The following is an 18,359-nucleotide window of genomic DNA, read 5'->3' as shown; positions in this document are numbered from 1 at the left end:
GGCTGTGGCCAATTATGTGAACATCGGCTGGAGAGTATTCGTATTTTTCCTGAGGAAATAGCAATATAAAAAATTACTGCATCTGTTTTCATCAGCAACAGGGAAGAGTAAAAAGGGGCTGAAAAACTACTTTTAATTTGACTACAGACTCAGGAACTCTCTAGGATTTCAGCATCTGTTTGCCAGTTTAGGTACTTATGTCCAATGCATAGATTTTTTTCAGAACTCCTTATTCAGGTGCTGCCCTTATTTGGAGGCTGTTAAAACTCTAGACAGCTCTGCCAACAGGGTCCTGAGAGTCCTGAATTAAGATTCACAGGATGCTTATCCGGCTTGCAAGATTCAGCCGGGCAGGAACTCTTAGTTACACCTGGCAGGTCAGGAACCACGTGCAGCTGGAGGAGGACATGAGAGGAGAGATGCCTTTTTGGACAGTAATTCAGTGGTTGCAATGCAGATGTAGAGAGTGAGACGTGGGTCAGAGCACTCCTAGACCCAGCGTACTATCTATTTAAGTAATTTATAGTTCTTTTAGTGGAAATGTGTGTTGAAAGCACTTAGATTAAAAGAAGGCTTCAAACCAAGCATCGCTTCCCGTGTGACACTGGCCAAGAAAGGGGGGACATGGACACCTTCCGTAGATTTAGTCACTGTGCACAATGGCTTTCCCCTGAGGCAGCTGGCAGGGTCCTATTTGTCCCCAGGTGTCGTGACCCACGGGAGAGCAGTTGTCCTCCAGCGCTGCTGGCTGCCAGCTGGTTTTCTGGCATTCTTAAGAGCTGTTTGGTAGGTTCTGTCTCTGTGAAAAGGCAGTGTGCTGTCTCCGTCATCTCCGCATATTTAAAACTACACAGCACTTCACATCTGTTAACGTCTACGGAATAACTGGCTGTACTATGGGGATGTGTTGTAGCACTTCATATCCCTGAGTTGGCTAACCCTGCTGTTATGACAGTTCTTTAAAAAAAAAAAAAGTCTGTTTTCAGCACACCTTCTAAAATGATCACTGAGTAGAAGAAAATGTTTTCTGCTGGTTAGATTCACATTCATGAAAGTTCCTGAATTGTATTTCTTTCAGATCAGCATTATAACTATAACTTTATAACCAGAAGATTCTTACCATAAGAACATTTACAAAATAAGCTATTTCAGCGCCCACAACTCGGACGTTGTTTGATGCCTGGGTATACTGACATCTTGCGCCTTTTTTCCAGTTTATGCAGATGCAGTTCACATCTTCCACAGTAAGCATCCTCTGTTTTGTAAAACAAAAGTAAAAACCAAAGAGCTCCACAGTAAATACAATCTGGAATTGATTCAGCTCAACTCCTAAAAGTTGCATGAATTTGTATGAAAACATTTTAAGAACCAAAACCTTAGCATATATATGTGGTCATGCCTGCTCACAGGCGTACGTGTGCTCACACAATGCTGAAATAGGGACACAACACTGAAATAGGGTGGTTTGCCATAGTAATGGCCACGCCATCATTTCAAATACCCATAGCAGTATTTTTTGCAGAAGGGAAAACAATATAAATACTGATACTTTTAAATTTTTAATTTCAATCAAACTTTGTATGTAACACTAAATAAGAGCTCTACTCATGTACAGATTCACTTAAGTGATTTAAAAATACTTTTAAAATTCAAATTCAGTTAGAACTTATATTTTTGATGATAAAGATTAAGAGTGTTTTTCTGATAGAGATTTGTAAGAAGGAGAGTGTCTGCGTTTTTATAAGAGGGTGCATAAATTGCTGGTGTCACTGAATATTCATTTCAGATTTATGGCTTTATTTGGGAATATGTATATATAGGCAGATGCTTTATTTTCTACCACAGAAGCTTTGTTTTTCTCCTCTGAGCTGGATTGTTTGGCTAAATGTATTTTGCTTTAGCAGCTTTATTTATTTATTCGTCTTTGCTTTATGTTCAGACATTATAAAGCATCCAAAACAAGTTATAACTGGCAAAGGACAAAAAAAGACAATAGAAGTGTCTGTGGCCATGTTAGAAGTGGTAAAAATAAATGTGCAGGTAGGTTTGTTACTTAATGGGAAGGAAAGTAAATAACAGAGACACATGGGAGGGCTGATGTATTCACAATCCCATTTGCTCCACTTTTTACTGAAAAGATTCACTGAGACCAATTTTTTTTTTTTTTAAATTTAAATAAATTGGAGTATTGTGATAAAACATAGGCCACCATAATAGAGAAAGAACTTAAATATTTATCTCATGCCTCTACATCCTCATGAAAATTGATCAAAAGGATTTAAGGGACTAGCTAAGCAAAATGTGAGCTATCTTGCTGATTATGAGGTTCTAGAAAAAAAAATCTCTATTCTAAGAGTGGAAAATGGGAGACTGAGAATTATAAAAACATCTACCTGCTTCTAATACTTTGAACAAATTATTAACTAACAAATCCAACAATCATTCCTCGATGTTCATAAAGTGATAATCAACATAGATTTTTTTTTTTTTCAACAAGAAACTGTCAAGCAAATTTAATTTATTTTCTTTTGACCTAGTATCAAAGAGAAGCAGGTAACGGGGATGCAATAAATGTGAAATACCTTGATTTTAGTGAACTTTCACATTGTTTCTCATAGTGTTCTCATAAGTAAAACAGGAATATAGAATTTAAACAAAATTGTAGTTGTGTGAATAGTTAGTTGAAAAACCTTATCCTAAAATGCCATCAACTGGTATTTTGCTCTGTGCTGTATAACTAGGAGCTTTCATTACCTGCAGCTGCAACAGAAAGCACGTTTATAGGATTTGAGAAGACCACAAGCTGGAATTGCAACTTTGTTTGGGGACAGGATTAAGAAATAACTTGGGGAATTAGCACAAAAATCAATAAAGCAGAGTGCTTTACTTCATTCACTGTTCATAGCAAGTCCTAGACTGAAAGCTTTTTTCGAAATGATCCCCTTGAGGTCCCTTCTGGATGTACATTTCTACAGCTTTATTGCTTCTGTTGATGGTCAGCCCATGCCCTCAGCCTCCAACACCCGCGTGGCAGCCCATACCTTTGTGATGGACTTTCCAGAAACCTGTCTCTTGACTGGAGAAATATGATGCAATAATTATGAGTCTGCAGTTATTTCTGGAATCGCCCTAGTTCCTAAGCAGTATCTTGCGCCAGGGTTTGTGTTGTTTTTACCAAGAAAAAAGACGCTTACTGAGCCAAATCCTGTTGTCACTTACGTCACTAAAGAGAAGAATTGAATGCATTTTATCTCATGCTTTTCCTCAAGGTGCAGAGCTACATATTTAAGTTGCTAACAATTTGAAAATGTGGCCTCTTTCCCCTTCTTACCACTACAAGTACTGTGAGAGAAATTGGTTAGAAATAGAGAAAACAGACAATTTATAGGAATGTGTTTATAAATGCAAACTAAGGAACTTCACAGGGACAGGATTTCCCTGTGGTACCTACCTTGCACATGTCTGACAGCCAGTTTTCTTCTCCATTATCTATAAATCCGTGTACTATAAATCTGGTTATCCTACTTGCATTAAAATTTGAGTACTCAATTGTTGAGGCATCAACTGCAGAGATCTCCTGTTGTAGATATTAAATTAAAAAAACATTTAAATCTGCTTTCTGTAAATAGTTTATCAAAATTGCAAAGACCTGAACTATGCTTATCTGTTAAACTCCTCTGCAGGTGTTCACATGATTACGGCTTAAGGTCTGTATCTCCATTCAAAGCAAGCTTTGACACTTATCTTAGAGCAGCCACGACTTTACTTTTAATGTATTTTCATCTTATCTGTGGAAAAAAATTACCCAATGATTTTAAAAATGCACAGTTTCCCAGTCCTTCTCAGTGGCCATACGGAAAACATGGGGGAGTGCTGCTTTGTGAGGGCTGGAGGAGGGTGAGAGTTCTGCCCCAGAGACCCTGCCAAGGAGCTGGAAGAGCTTGTCTCTTGAATACAGTGGAGATTTGGCCATTTCTAACACTTGCCAGGAACGCAGCTGGAGTCTGTGTTTATTTACTCTTTTTGCATGTGATTTACTAATATTTAAACTGCAATAGTTCTTACTTGAAAGTCAGTAGGATTTTCTCTTGTGTACAGGAGGAATTGAACGTCTATCTTTTGTGGATCCCAGGGTAACTTGTGGACTGGTCTTTCTGTAGTCCCAGACCATGGTATATCATCTGAGAAACATCCAAGCCTTTCATAGCAAACTTCTTTGCCTGAGGTACACAGATTGGATCAACAATATGTGAATGAGCAAAGAAGTGGAGCAGGCTAGTCATAACTCATAGCATCTCTTCTCTGGAGGTCTCTTGGTCTCTTGAAAATCCTATGGTTTACAGAAAGCAAAGACCAGCCGTTGCCCTCTCTTAGATCTTCAGGCTACAGTTTACCCCACAGAAAGAAACCACCCTATTGCTCATCAACAAAATATTCAGTGGAGTTCCTCCCTGGGAATCCTGTACCATACCTTGGGTATCTTTCCCCAGCTGTGTTTTGCCTAAGGCAAAGACAGCTGGTGAGTTTCTCCTAATACCAAGCCAAGACATTGCAAATAATCAGTAATAACTTGAGACTGCGCTGAACAGCTGACTACACTGTACACGAGAAGTCTAATCCTACACAAGCCAGTAGCTTCTGCTGAATATGAAGCTATACCCTCGTTAGACTGCCGCCGCCCCTGGCTTTTTCTCCATTTCCATCACTAAAGAAGAGTAAAGCAAATAATTTCCTAGCTTTGGTAGAGCAATAGCTTTGCTCTGAGATAAAAAACGCCAGCATTTCTTGCACAGTCCTAGGGTGGGATTCCCAGAGTGTAGAAGAGGAAAGACAATACACACACACACTCGTCTCACCATTCTTGTATAGGAAAGTGAAGCACAAAACCTCAATCAATAAGTTTTAAGGCACCATAGTGTAGAATAATATCTCACAAAATATAGCAGCATAGAAAGGCTATATAAATACTAACCCCATATGCTTACCTTCTGCTGCGCTGAGCAGAAATAGCGCAAGTATCCAAACTCCAAGCATCTAGAACAGTAGAAAAAGAAGCAGCTAGGATTTGCTAACCCGCTTAATTAATAAGCGCACTTAGCTTTCTGGTGCTGAATTTTCCCAAGGTGAAAAGGGTGCTGCATCTGTCTTCTCTGCATCGTATGACTGCCGTATATATGAGACGTGTGTGAGTCAGCTTCATGTTTGCTTGCTCCACTAGAGATTGTGGGGCTCCTAAATCTACTAAAGCATAGCTTAAATCCAGAGTGATTTTTGGCCTCTTGAGGCTACACTTCTAATTGGATGTATAGTAGCTACTTTAGAACTAGCATATGTGAGCTGCCATTCCCCTTTATACTGCCGTGTCTTGGGAAGCCACATACCTGACGAGGTAAAAGAAAAACCCCCAAACCTGAACTACTTACAACACAGCCTTGAAGCTCCATGCACTAATGTGCAAGCTTTGCATTTACTTTTATAGTCCGCTTTATCCTTGGAACTGTTCCCAGAAAGATAGGAAAATTTATTTCAGATTATAGTTTATAGCTAAGCTGGAAAACAACTTTAATGGTTGGTTTCTCTGAAAACTCCAAAATCCATGGACATAGATTTTGTGAATTGGTGTGCTGGAGCGTAGAATAAGATTGGAGCTCCAGAGGTAGGGTAATTCCCAGGCAGCAACACGTCAGGAGTGCGACATTAAAAAGAATTACGTGGGTCTGTGTGGCAGTGCATTTAGGGGCTTGTCTTGGCTGGGAAGGCTTTTGGTTTTAGTGTTGTGTAACTGGGACGTAGGGGTCTACTGGGAGAGTGAGTTAGACATAATCTTTAAGTCCACCCCCTTGCCCTGCATCAAGTGGCTTTGGATGTGGAATGCTCCTGTGATTCTGGGTCTTTTGTGCCCGTTTCCTGAGAGCAGCTCAATTTGGCAAAGCCTTATCCCTTCAGGAAAACTTCTTTGTGGGCCTGGTAGGTCTTTTCATAGTGAAAGAGTCTGACGTTTTCCTGGTGTCCCTTTCATTTCCTTGTTGAAATAAGTAGATGTAGAAGGACAGTTGTCTACCCCTTTGGATCCTTTCTTTACTATCCATGTAATCCAAGTTTTGAGAAAGCCCTTCTCCTCTGAGTGATGAACTGAGAGCAAACATGCTGGAAATATATATCAATAACACACAAAATTCCCCCAGAAATAGTGACATGGCTGCTTTGTGTAGCAATATTACAGAACTAAGTAGGTCATTCTACTAGAGACATCAACTAAAAGGTGAAAACCAGCTTGTGCAAATGAACAGGACTAGGTCTGGGACCCCCTTGGTCCTGTTCATCTCTGGGAGAAGGCTGTAAGTGAACTCAAGAAGAAATGAGACCTCAGCTCTTCACCTAGAAAGCTTTGTCGGCTTGGCTATGCTTTTTGGCTGTGGCCACATATCTTTGCAGAGCTGACATTCCCTAATCTCCACCTCTGGGAATGACCAAATGGATACCAGCTGTGTGCATAGGTATCACACTGCTATCATCCATGCTAGTGGGGTTTATTTCTTTAAATAAGAGGGAAGTTTTTCATTTTTTCTAAAATATCACCTTTGATACTAATTTAGGGTTCAGTGCTCCTGTTCTTAATTGAAATAGCATTTTAGTTTGTAAATATGGAAGAATCAGTACATGCCCTAGTACACTGATAAGTTTTGACACTTGTTCAAAATGTGGGGGGGAACAGTCTTTCCCATTTAATTTCCGAGCTGGTGGAAAAGATTTGTGTTAGGATTTTGTCATAGTTAGTCTGCTGCTCTTATTCAACAGAGTAATAACACAGGGCAAACTAAATAACTAGACAATTCCTTAGGCTGTGGTCAAATCCGGATGGGTTTCAGCTGCTTGCTTCTCCTTTGGGAAGAAGCAGTAGGGCTGGGATGCATGTCCTTCAGTACGATGCAGGATGCTTGCTATGCCTGGAGGAGCCGTTCTGGTCCTTGTGGCCTCACAGTCAGGGGCTGTTGGAAGAAAGATGGCTTTCAAGAAAGAAAGCAACACATAAGGGCCTCGCTCTGTTCCTGCAGTCCTGAAGAAGCTGTAGGCTGGAATAGGAAGCAGGCGGAGGAGAGGACTGGATTTCCCGCGCTGCAGGACGCGGTGGCTCTCTCCTGGGACACAGCGCGGTGCTTCCCAGCATTGTTCGCGCTTCCCTGGCCGCCTGTCAAGTCCCCGGGGGACTTGCAGTACTCGGGACTGCAGATCTCTCTTGGCGAAACTCAGACTTGTGTTTAATTATGCTTCTAATTTCATACAGGCTTCATTAGTGCTTAGTCAAGGATACAAGAGTGACTGTTGTTCTTTTTTAAAAAAAAAAAAATCACATATTTATACTCATTATAAATATGTTCTTAATATTGTATTTCTACTCCTATTCCTTGGAAGTTTGTCGGCCCAAGTGTTTGTACATTGTTTAGCAAACATGGCGAAAGGGGAGTGAATAAATGATTAAATCTTTCTTCCTATTCATTAACTTAGAGTTTGGTTTTTATACTTAGAAAAATATCTGCTGCCTTGGTCTCTTAAAGCTTCAGGTGGGTCACTCGTGCCATGCTCTGCAGAGCAGTAGTGTTAGTTTTAATGTGAAATAGTCAATCGCAGGTTTTGCAAAGCCTGGAGTTATTCAAAGTCCGAGTTTCTCTTCAGGATTGTCAGTGGCCACAGCAAAGGTATGTGTTTGAAATTAAACTGTAGCCGGGTGCTGTGATTTAGCCGTTCAGTTTCTTCCAAAGTGGGGAACACTTGAGGTTTGGCTTTGCCCGTTGCTTCCCTGAAGGTGCAGTGTCCAAAGGGCTGTTCCGACCTGCTGAAGAAATATCCTGGTCTTGTTCTGTTCCTGCCTTGTCCCACAGCATCTACAGGGGGCTGTGCTCTCCTGTGGGGTCGGAAAGTTTTGAGCAATAGCAGAGGCTGTGGAAAGGAGGTGTTTGGGACCATTCCCAGCCCCAGGGGTGTGCTGAGGTGATGTGCTGCCTCAAGAGCGTTTGATAGAAAGAAAATCTGACAAATGATCAATGTGGTGGGAAACAGTTGTTACCTGCTTTTCTTGAGGCACTGTGCAGTGTTATAAATGGATTTTAGCATATATGATTTCCAGTTGCTTCCATGGTTACGAGCCCAATAAACTTGGTTCAAATGTGAGAAAACATTGACAAGTGTGTTTGCAAAGAACTGAAAAAATAAAGGAAGCAACAGGCAGTTTGAGTTTTGCTTTAATAGCCTTGTGTACCAACATTCCCACATACAGGACTGGTTGTTTGCTCAGCTGCCCTGTACAGAACAGTTGACTTCAATGACCTCTAGCAAGGTGTAAGTAACTGGGGAACTCCATATGTCACAGTTCCATGGCCACAAAAAGTTGACCTGGGAAGAAAAAAAATACTTGAATCAAGATTTATTTATCTATTTTTCCACCAAAGAAAAATGAAAGGTTGTCAGCTGTCACCTTGAGGGTTGTTAGTTCGACCCATAATCCCACTTAAGCCTTCTTAAAAGCCTGCTGTACGGAATACTAGCATCTGCGTATTAACAGTAACAAGGTGAATTTCCTTCTTTTGGGGACCAGCTGTAAAATTTGAGTTTTAATACATGAATAAAATCAATCTCTAGATTCACAAATATAAAGCTGTAGATAAAAAGTCAGAAAGGCATCTTGTTAAACTCCCTTTATTTAGACTAGGTGCTTAACTAGATTGCTCCAATGAAAGCTTTGCAGCTTTTTTTTTTCTTTTTTTTTTTTAGGAGCTCACACTGAAAGGGATTTCATCAGCTTCTCTAAATAATCCATGCCAATGTTAAACTATAAGCAAGTTTTTTTCCTAATATCTAACCAATATTTTTTCTGTTCTAAAATACATTAATCAAACCCTGACTTAAACCCAGTGGATATGTGGAATAGTTGACCGTGACCCTTCACGGACAATTTATGCATATGTTTTTATGCTCCTCTCCAGGCTTTTCTTCATTGAGAAACACATTTCCTTCAGCTGCTCTACACAGATCAAGTTTTCCAAATCTCTTTTGCTATTTTTCCAGATTTCAGTCTGTGTGCATTGTTCGTGAAGTATACTCTCCAAACCTGAAAATGGCCCTGCTTCTGGTTACAGTCTTACCCCGATTATTCAAATGAGAATAATTACTCCCTGGATTTCCTATACAATAGTCCTGGTAATGCACCTGGGAATGAGCCTTGCTTTATCTTGGTTTGTAATTGTTTTGCTGTGGCAAAACAGTATACATTCCAAATTATTCACTGCTCTATTCCTTTCCAGGCAGCTAATCCCTGGTTTGTACTCGAACATTTGATTTTCTATCCAAAGTGTAATATCTTGTCCTTGTGATTACCGAAAATCACATTGTTGATTGCAAACCATGTGTCCAGTTTATTAAGACCATTTTTCAATCCTGTCTCCCAGAGTTTTTGCACTCCTTTCCCATTCCTTCTGACCTGTAAAAGGGATATACTTACCTACGTCCATCTTCTCCGTGAATTATATTGACTGTTTCTGCTCCCAGTCTTGCCCAGAGCAGAGTAAATATGGTTTTATTCCAGAGAAATTCAATTTTTTTAGTATTTTTTGGGTTAATTTCAACATCAAGGTATTTTGTATAAACTTGGTCTTGAGAGAGGACTCCACTGCAGATAGAATGAAGACAGCAATACTAAGTTTAATGCTAAGTTTAGAGATCAAACGAAATCACATTCTCCACGAGATTTGGGTTTTCCTCTTTGTTACAACAGAAATTTGCACTTTTGCTGTTCTTTGCAACAGCGCAGGATACTGGACCAGGACTCTGGGCTGTTATGCTCTGAACAGGGAGAGGATGAAAACCAATACTGGTAACTTTAAATGTGCACGTGGCAGGAGACCACCGGGAGGTGATCAAGGTGAGGCCGGGGCTGCCTCCGGCGCCCAAGTGTGCTGAGTTCTGTGGGTATCGCTGCAGGGAGAGCTCCAGGCAAGGGTTTTAGGGAGGATTTTAGAGATGAGCTGGGAACTTCTGTGGGCTTTGGTCTGCACGTGCACGGAGGATAGTGGGAGACCGTGTGGAAGCACTTGTTTTGGAGCAGGTACAGAAGACTGTGGGAGCTACTATTTTGGTAGTCAGTGAGAGATGACATGAACTGTGAATGAAGCACCCTGGCCAGACTATATAAATGTGCCATTTATATAGTAGTGATGGCTTTTAATATATCCTAGGGAGGAAGGAGGTATCCACTTTGCAAATTTGATAAGTTCAGGCATAGGGTTGCCTTGCGTGAGATCATACAGCAAGTCACCAGCAGAGCAGAGCCATGTCAGCCCGTGGAGTGGGTATGCCGATGTGTGTGTTGCCACGCTAGTGTGGGAGCGCTTGTGCTAAAGTGCGTATGAAATGGGTGAGCACTGTATGAATTACGTGCATTCCACAGGTATACGTTTATTTTTTTTAAGAGCAACTCAGAGAAAACACAGAACTTATGGGAAAAGGAAGCGACTTCCATTTCCTTGTTACAGCCATCCATCTGCCCTCGTGGGTCTTATCTATGTGATAATTTTTCTCATATCTGATGTTAAGCAGAACGTCTGCATCACAGAATAACAGTTTGCACTCCTTAACTATGTGGAAAATGTGTAGATTAATGTTAGCAGCATTAAATGCTATAGGGAAATACTAATTTATCTTACCTGGCAATTTCATATTCTTTTGTGTTCCCCTCTGTGTCATGGAAAACTAGGTTTATGTCCCCCCTCATTTTCTTTACACCAGACAGTTTGATAAATACTTTTTGTCTCCAAGCTGCATAAAGAAAAGCAAAATAAAACTAGATTGTCATTGATATGAGAGACCTAAAAATGCTAGTATACTGGAAAGTTCTTCTTTTCCTAACTGGAATTCATTCGTGTTAGCAAGTGAAAGACTCGGTGTGCTTGAATTTTGATAACTAATGTAGCGGTTTTTGTCAGAGTTGTTAGCAGTTGTTTATGGAAGCAACACAGGTGCATGGCTGTAAATCACATCAAGGCAATCACTTTTCAAACATTGAACAACTGTAACAAACCTTCTCCACTTACTAGCAAAAGGTGGGTCTGCTGCTGTATTTAAAAAATACTTTTGGTTTACCCTCTCCAGTTTAGCTGGGAATCTGTCAGCATAGTGCCCCATCACTGGACATCCCTCCTGTGGACAAGGGAAACAGTCTCCCTAGGGAAAATAAGAGCATCAGTTAATGAGGAATATTGTGGGTTTTTTTGTTTTTTTGTGGTTTTTTTTTTTTTCCAATCCTAGCTCTGAAAAAATTAAGGCTCAAGATGCTGTTTGTATCTTGCGAAGCTGTGGCAGTGCTGCATGTTGTCATACCTTACCACCAAAACCTGATAAACTTGTTTCAGGTAACGGTTCCTGCACCCATGCGTATACCAAAAGGGTGTAGAATGAGCAGGTTTGATACCTGTGTGGATGATGGTCTAAAACTCCCTAGCTCAAAAGCTTTTCAGCTAGAGTCTAGGACAAAATATAAGCCAGTTTTACCCTCCTAGTGGAAGGAAGCTTGCCTGCATTCACATTGCAACCCTCTATGGGGGGGAAAAAAGGGAGCATCATTCATAAGTGCATTTATTTATAAGTGCTCTAATCAGTGCTCAGTATAAATTAGAGAACAGTCAAGGATTCTGGAGGCTCCAAATGTCTCTTCTTCCAGCCAGGAATTAGTAGGATAGATATATCTAACTTACGTGCTCTTTGCATAAAGGTTTAGGGTGAGAATTGCACGGGGTTTAGTTTTTTTGCCCTATTTTGGTGATATCATCTGTGCTTCAGGATTCATTTTCCAGAGTGGAATAGTTGATGGAGCTGCTGTGCCTCACTGCGCGCTTCCTCCTACCACCCGCACCGTGAGAGCACAGCCGCCAGCATCCGAGCGCTCCGCGTGCAAGGCGGGACCTATCGGGAGTGCAGAGACCTGGATTATTTTCTTTACAGCTCACCCATTCCTGGGCTGATATACTTACTGACTCGAAGGATTTGTACGTTTCACAGGGATATCCAAGGTAGCCGGTGGGATAGAGGATACTTTCAAAATAAAACTCATGGCTGCGTGAGTGATGGCACCCCCCAACGACTGTAGCGTCTGTTGGAACAAAGTTTGTGAGCATCTGTGAAATAACCTCCTGTTACCCCGTACAAGAGTTGCGCTTGCCTCACCGTGGAAACAGCCGAGGCACGGGACAGAACAGCAGCGTGGTCTTGTAATAATTTTTTGTCTGAATTTACACATTTCTAGTTGCAGTAGAAGTTACTGTTTTGCCTGTGTTTTATCCGGAGAACTGTGTGTTGGTTACCCCAAGATTTCAAGTGAGATGCATTGGTCTGCTATGGCGTAATAGTTCCTTTTAAGAACACAGCCGTGTATATATTTATGGGATGTCACAGCAAGGTCACATTAATTACGGTTTTAAAAGGCTTAATAGAGCAAAGAGAATCCACCAGCCTTCTGCCAACCTCTCCAAAGCCTGCGAAGAGAGAGAAGTCTCAGGTGGAGAGATGAGGTGTGTACAGTCCCTGGAAACACTGAGTGCTTTTGCCTAATTTGTGCCTTGTAAGTGTCGGATGCTCTTTGTAGCATCTGCAAGAAACCAAAGGTGGTGGTGTCATGCTGCTGGTTTGGTCATGACACTGGCCTGTCTCAGCCTGGAAAAACTCCTGCTGGGGTTGTTAGACTTGCAGACTCCCTGTTCCCTGCCTTTTTGTGTTCTGCAGGTCCAATTTCAAATTACAGAAGCAAAGCTTAGGCCTGTATTATATCTGCTTGCCCTACAGTGTTCCCTGATCCAGTCTCTATTGTTTCTTATATTCTTTTGAGTAAATCGGCAAAAGCCAATTTTGTTTTGCTGTTTTCTCCCAAACGGACAGTTACTTTCACAGTTCACGATTCAGGATTGAACAAAAATAAAGTACTATGCATGTTGGGAATGTATGTTTACCTGCAATGATAACTTCAAAATCGCTTTGTTTCATCTCTGGAATTAAATCAGTGCATCCAGGCATCACAGTTCCTCCGTTTGGGTAAAAGTCCAGGTGACCAGTGGTGTTATACATGCCAAGCCCTGCGATACACATGTGATGATGTCAGTGTCTCGGTGACATACCCATCCCTGCAGATATTTACTTGCACATGAACACTTACCTATGGCAGGAAAGTGAGCGGCGTTACTGTGAATAACATCAACAAAGTTTGCATCTGAAGGATCCAGTCTCACCTCAGGAGGAGTACCTTCAAAATAGGGCCCAGCAGGGTCTAAGCCTAAAAAAACCCCACATTTATTGGTTGAGGGAGGGAGAGAAGTGTTACACATGTTAATACATCTTTTGCCAACGTACAACATCAGATACTCAGTATTGCACCAGGCGTGTTGAATAATAATGATGTGAATTCTAAGCTAAACTAAAAAAATGTGCAATCTTATGGTTTTCTGAACCTTTCTGCAAACTTTTTCCAACAGAAGTAAAATATTTTGCAATAGACTATATAATGGCATTGTAATACTATGAAGGAGGCATTTTATTACCTGTGAGCTTATTACTGGCCTGTAAAGCTTTGCGAATAGGAAAACCTAAGGATTCTTGGTATGTTGTTTGTCTTTGTGCAGGGCTTGATGTAACCCAGTGAATGACAGTAATGCTACAAACATATTAACTACGTTTGTCCTTCTACTAGGGTCTTCCACTAAAGAGTTTTTAATCTAACTGGAGGAAGAAGTTGTAATAATTACCCTTGTTTCTGAGAAGCATAAAGTTTGCCTGCTCTTCTGCAAGGTGTCTCCAGCACTGCCAATAATTTAATTCCAGTCTACAGACCAGTGTGTTGCAAGTTTTTCCTTTAGAAACGTGCTATGTTAGCTCTGCGCCTCGGTGAACAGCCTACCTGTTATCCGTCTGATGCCTCGGAGCCTTCTTCCCGCCTCTCCTGCAGTATGTGCTCCCAGACTGTGGCCAATTAAATGGATTTCGCAAGGGGAGTATCGGAAGATTTTCTGATCATTAAGGTGGTGGTGGTGGGAGACAAGAACACAGGCTTTAAATAGCAAGCAAAGAGGGTGTCTTACGTTATGGGCCTTTGGGAACATCTAGACTGACTTCCTGCAGAGCGAACAGGGTGTGAGTTCCTTGAGCTAATTATTGTTTAAATTACGCTAAGACTTGATAGAAAATGGTCCAGTCTAGAATTTTAAATGCCTAGTGATGATGGATTCACTGTTGTAGTGTTGGCATATGGTTACCATATTCAGTTACCCTTGGTGACAAAATATGAACCTCCTTTCTCATTTGGATCATTTCATCTAATTCACCTTCATCTAATTTCATCTTCCGTCAAAATGATCTTATTTTTTCTTTATTTAGTCTACTGTGGAGCCCTTTTTTATCACGTGTCTGTTCTTCATGCGGCTGCTTAGAATATGTGATCATATCACTCAATCATATTTTCACTGACAAGCTTAGGTGGGGCAACATTCATTCTCTTTGCCAAGTGTCACCTGTACGAGACTTGCGCTGCTGAGATACTACACGTGCGTTGAAGGTGGAAATGGAGATTAATCAGCATGTAGGCTGCATGCAGGGTCACATTTCATCCAGGGATTTGCTGGGTTTTGTAAGACCAAAGACAGGAAGGGTTGGTTGCTAATTGCTTGAGGTTTTTACACTAATTTTAGTTTTGTTTTGTAATGCGTGTACCAAAATAAAAGCAAATCTGTGGTATCAGCCTGTCTACCTTTATTGTTAGACAGCAGATTCCTCTGGATCGTTTTACTGCAGTACTTCCATTTACAATGCAGCTTAACTTTTCCTAAAGTCAAACTCCAGAAGTTTGTAAATTGGGGAGAAGAAAAGAAAGTCTAAGGATCATTTATGCATTTTTGTGATGGAAGAAAGAGTGGCCTAGGCTGCAAATAGTGCAGTAATAGAGCTATTAAAAGAGAAACTGAACCCATCTTCAAGTGACCTGGGATTTGTACACAAAGAAGAAAGATACAGAAGCAAACGTGTGAGGCTAGGTAGGAGTTTCCAAGGTAGAAACAGCAGACTGTACCCCAGCAGATTCTGGGGAAGTGTTCTTTGATACTCAGGCGCTCGCAAAGTTGGCGCTTTGCCTTGTGGGCTCTGAGCTCTCTCTTGCAGCACTTTAAGATGAACACCTCCTGACCAGGATCAAGTCTGTAGCCAGGCAGGGTTCTGATCTTCAGCAGTTCTAAGTACTCATGAGTCTTTCTGAAGTCAGTGGGAAATGCTGATACTCTTAAACTTTGCAGCCGAGCAGTTCTGCGCTGTAGGTATAAACGTGAACACTCGCCTTCAGGAACATGAAGTTCACAACCAGAAGGCAACTGGACAGTTTATCATGCCTGTAGACAGCAAATATGGCATTATCAAATGAGCCAGCTCCTGCTCGTTTCAGCGGCGCTAAGCTGAGATACTAATTTACTTCTAGCACACGTATATAATGATGGCAAAACTCTTGTAAGCACCGAACTCGTAGGCCTTACCTCATTCCCACTGAATGCCTTCTTGCCTGTATCATCATATGGAAATGTTGCCACCTACTGGTCTTTAATTAATTGGCACCTCTTTTCAACCGCATTAGCTTAATTTGCGTCTTTTGTGGCTGTGAGAAGTCCTTGCAGAGTTGATAATTAGTATAATTAGCTGGATCTCAACTGCAAGCATTGTACAGCACTTCCTGAAGCACTAGCTGACCAGACTGGACAGGGTTCAAAATCAAAGCAGCAGCATCATAACCCCACTACATCCACTTAAGAATTGCAGGTGGTAAAGCTGTGTCTTTTACCTGTAAAGTTTTTATGAAAAAAGCAACCTCAGCCCCAATCACGCGGATGTTGTTCACTGCACTGATGTAGGTGCCTTTTGCACCTTTTTGCCAATCGACAGCAATGCAGTTGATATTTTCCACTTCCAGTAACAGCTGATGTGGGAACACATAAAGCAAAGTATTTAAGGAAACAAAATAACCAACAGAGATTCAACTTAAATCAGAATAAACAAATTATCATGCAAATTATTATGCAAAGGTAATATAATAACGGAATTTCTCATTCTTTACTAAACAGGACTCTTCGCTGTAGCCTGTACCACACTGAAACACACATCTTCTTACAAAACAGAATATAACAAGCCATTAATCCAAAAAGTATCAATTACGAAAAACTGTAATAGAAATATTTTACTTCATAAGCCATTTGTATACATATTTGAAATAATTTGGAAAAGCCGCACAACCGCACAGTAGCTGCTATGTGCAGTATGTGACTTTCTTTGAGGGATGTTGGTAGTTTAACCGAATAGTATTGGAAGTAGACTTATTTACCAAGTGTCTTTAAAACTGAGAAAGACATGTCAGACTGGAAAGGTTTGGAGCAGAGTAGAAAGTTTCTATTTCAGCAAAGCAAGCTAATGCATTAGTCACTTCGGTACTGGTCACTGTCTTGCAGAGATCAGTCATTTTTCCACTGGAAGAATCATATATCGAAGTCTGCAGCTATAGCTTTCTGTGACTAAGGCTTAGTTAAGGTTTGAGAAAGAACAAGGAGTGGAAACAAAAATTAATCCATGGTAAACAGCTGAAAGTGAATGACAAGGAAAACAGAAGCTTGAAGGGATAGTGCATTGACTCCTGGATTCCCCCCTCTCCTGTAGGCACCATAAACGCAGTTTGTAGTGTGAAGATGCAGATAGAATTGCTGCTACTTTTCAGCTGAAAAAAATGGAATTTTGATATTCTAGATTAAGAGTTTTCATATATTTATCATCAAAAATAATGATGCAGATCTGTGACTTAGTATTCAGTGGTCATCTTTTTCTGGCTTGTCCTTTTCCCTGCCAGTGTGGAAGAAGCAGAAACTAGAGTAGATTTTGCTTTTCTACCAAAGCCAAGGCTGTCATTGACACAGTACACTGCTGGCCAGAGTGCACCAGCTCCGTTTTGTGGTAGCTTCCACATTTCATATTTGAAATCTTTTTTTCATTGCACTCTGTAGTAATAAAAAAAAGGGGTTGTTTTTTTTTGTTTTGGTTTTTTGTTGTTGTTGTGGGGAGGAGGGTTTGTTTGTTTGTTTTAAGAACTGAATGATGGTGAACCAGGATAGTGTTTGTAGATTGAAACTTGAGCTTTACAACTCAGGAAGAGCTTTTGGCTGAAGGACGGTTCAATTGCTCCTAATGGGAGAAGCAGTGAATTGGTGTGTCTAATGCGATATTCTGACACTGGTGTAGAGGCTGGGGACACCTGTGTTCAGTTTATTGCTTTGATTTGATCTGTAGGGTTTGGGGATGGAAACTCTCTAGAGGAGCATAATGTCAGAGATGACCAAGAAGCCTTGACTATGCTGCGTCTTCCAGAGTGAGAACACTTTGGCTTTTGTGGAATTTACTTCTCGGTTGGTATCTGCTACTGCGTGACGAGTTGCAAAATAGAAGGTGAACATTAGCGCCTAAGGGATACTGACAGATTGTAGTTACAACTGCTGATGGAAATCAGAGGATACTCTCTCATACCAAGCACATTTCTACCACCCAGCCTTTTTTTCCGGTGCTGCCAAACCCATGAATGATGAAGGAGGTTTTCCTACGTGATGAAAAATGTGAGTTTTGGATGGTTGAGGAGTTTATCGCTGAGATCACCTGTGTGGAAAAAAAAAAAAAAATTAAGATGCTTTATCTATTTATACTTTCAAACATTTAAAAAAGTCAGCTAGGTCATCCCCTCTGTAGGACTCAAGGGACTACTGTGAACGGGCAGAGTCTGTGATTTTTGGAACCCAGGGACCCCTGTGTCTCACCTTTCTCAGTTCCACAATGGTTTCCTAAGAAGTTGTGCCCATGTGATTTCTGCCCCTCCTATCTATTTTGCTTAATGCAGGAAGAATCCCCATATGTGGAATATGCAGCCACCTAAAAGGGCCACAGTGTCACACGATGCCTGTTGGCCTGACTTGGATGAGTTCCTCCAGGGAGCAGCCCACCAGCTCCACATCTGGTTCAGCTTGCCCTTTTACTGACCTCACCTTTGGCTTCAATGTGCTGCTCTGCATCCAAGCAACAGCTTTTTTTTTTTTTTTTTTTTCTTTTCTGGATGGGTGATGTTTCTATGCCTGTTTTTGTCATGAGCTACTCTAGAAAGGCCGAAAGAATTTCGTGCAAGAACTGCATGCAATGGGGGTAAGCTGATCTTCACACATTGCTGCAAGCTGCTTAGTTACATATTTTCCTTTTACTTTGAGAAAGTGTGCTGGTTTTGGCTGGAATAGAGTTAATTTTCTTCATAGTAGCTAGTATGG

General features: G+C 41.0%; 2 protein-coding genes across 2 annotated transcripts in view; both read right to left on the bottom strand.

The window, feature by feature from the left end:
- The window catches only part of LOC104077265 (pancreatic triacylglycerol lipase-like), a 15,730-nt gene extending 10,696 nt beyond the window's left edge, over positions 1-5,034 (bottom strand). Inside the window, exons 1-5 of the mRNA XM_009578432.1 lie at positions 4,986-5,034; positions 4,066-4,220; positions 3,452-3,577; positions 1,121-1,255; positions 4-49 (exon numbers count right to left, since the gene is read on the bottom strand). Of these exons, the coding sequence (XP_009576727.1) occupies positions 4-49; positions 1,121-1,255; positions 3,452-3,577; positions 4,066-4,220; positions 4,986-5,034 (511 nt within the window). The remainder of the gene's footprint in view (positions 1-3; positions 50-1,120; positions 1,256-3,451; positions 3,578-4,065; positions 4,221-4,985) is intronic.
- Positions 5,035-8,327: 3,293 nt separating this feature from the next.
- Positions 8,328-18,359, bottom strand: part of LOC104077257 (pancreatic lipase-related protein 2-like) — a 12,578-nt gene continuing 2,546 nt past the window's right edge. Inside the window, exons 3-12 of the mRNA XM_009578421.1 lie at positions 17,578-17,703; positions 15,854-15,988; positions 13,934-14,042; positions 13,196-13,312; positions 12,993-13,115; positions 12,021-12,139; positions 11,085-11,214; positions 10,698-10,809; positions 9,497-9,664; positions 8,328-8,391 (exon numbers count right to left, since the gene is read on the bottom strand). Coding sequence (XP_009576716.1) covers positions 8,328-8,391; positions 9,497-9,664; positions 10,698-10,809; positions 11,085-11,214; positions 12,021-12,139; positions 12,993-13,115; positions 13,196-13,312; positions 13,934-14,042; positions 15,854-15,988; positions 17,578-17,703 — 1,203 coding nt within the window. The remainder of the gene's footprint in view (positions 8,392-9,496; positions 9,665-10,697; positions 10,810-11,084; positions 11,215-12,020; positions 12,140-12,992; positions 13,116-13,195; positions 13,313-13,933; positions 14,043-15,853; positions 15,989-17,577; positions 17,704-18,359) is intronic.

This window comes from Fulmarus glacialis, unplaced genomic scaffold, assembly GCF_000690835.1.
Source record: "Fulmarus glacialis isolate BGI_N327 unplaced genomic scaffold, ASM69083v1 scaffold7920, whole genome shotgun sequence".
Classification (NCBI taxonomy): Eukaryota; Metazoa; Chordata; class Aves; order Procellariiformes; family Procellariidae; genus Fulmarus; species Fulmarus glacialis.
Note: the sequence above shows the minus strand (reverse complement) of the source record. Positions and strands in the feature narration are given on the sequence as shown.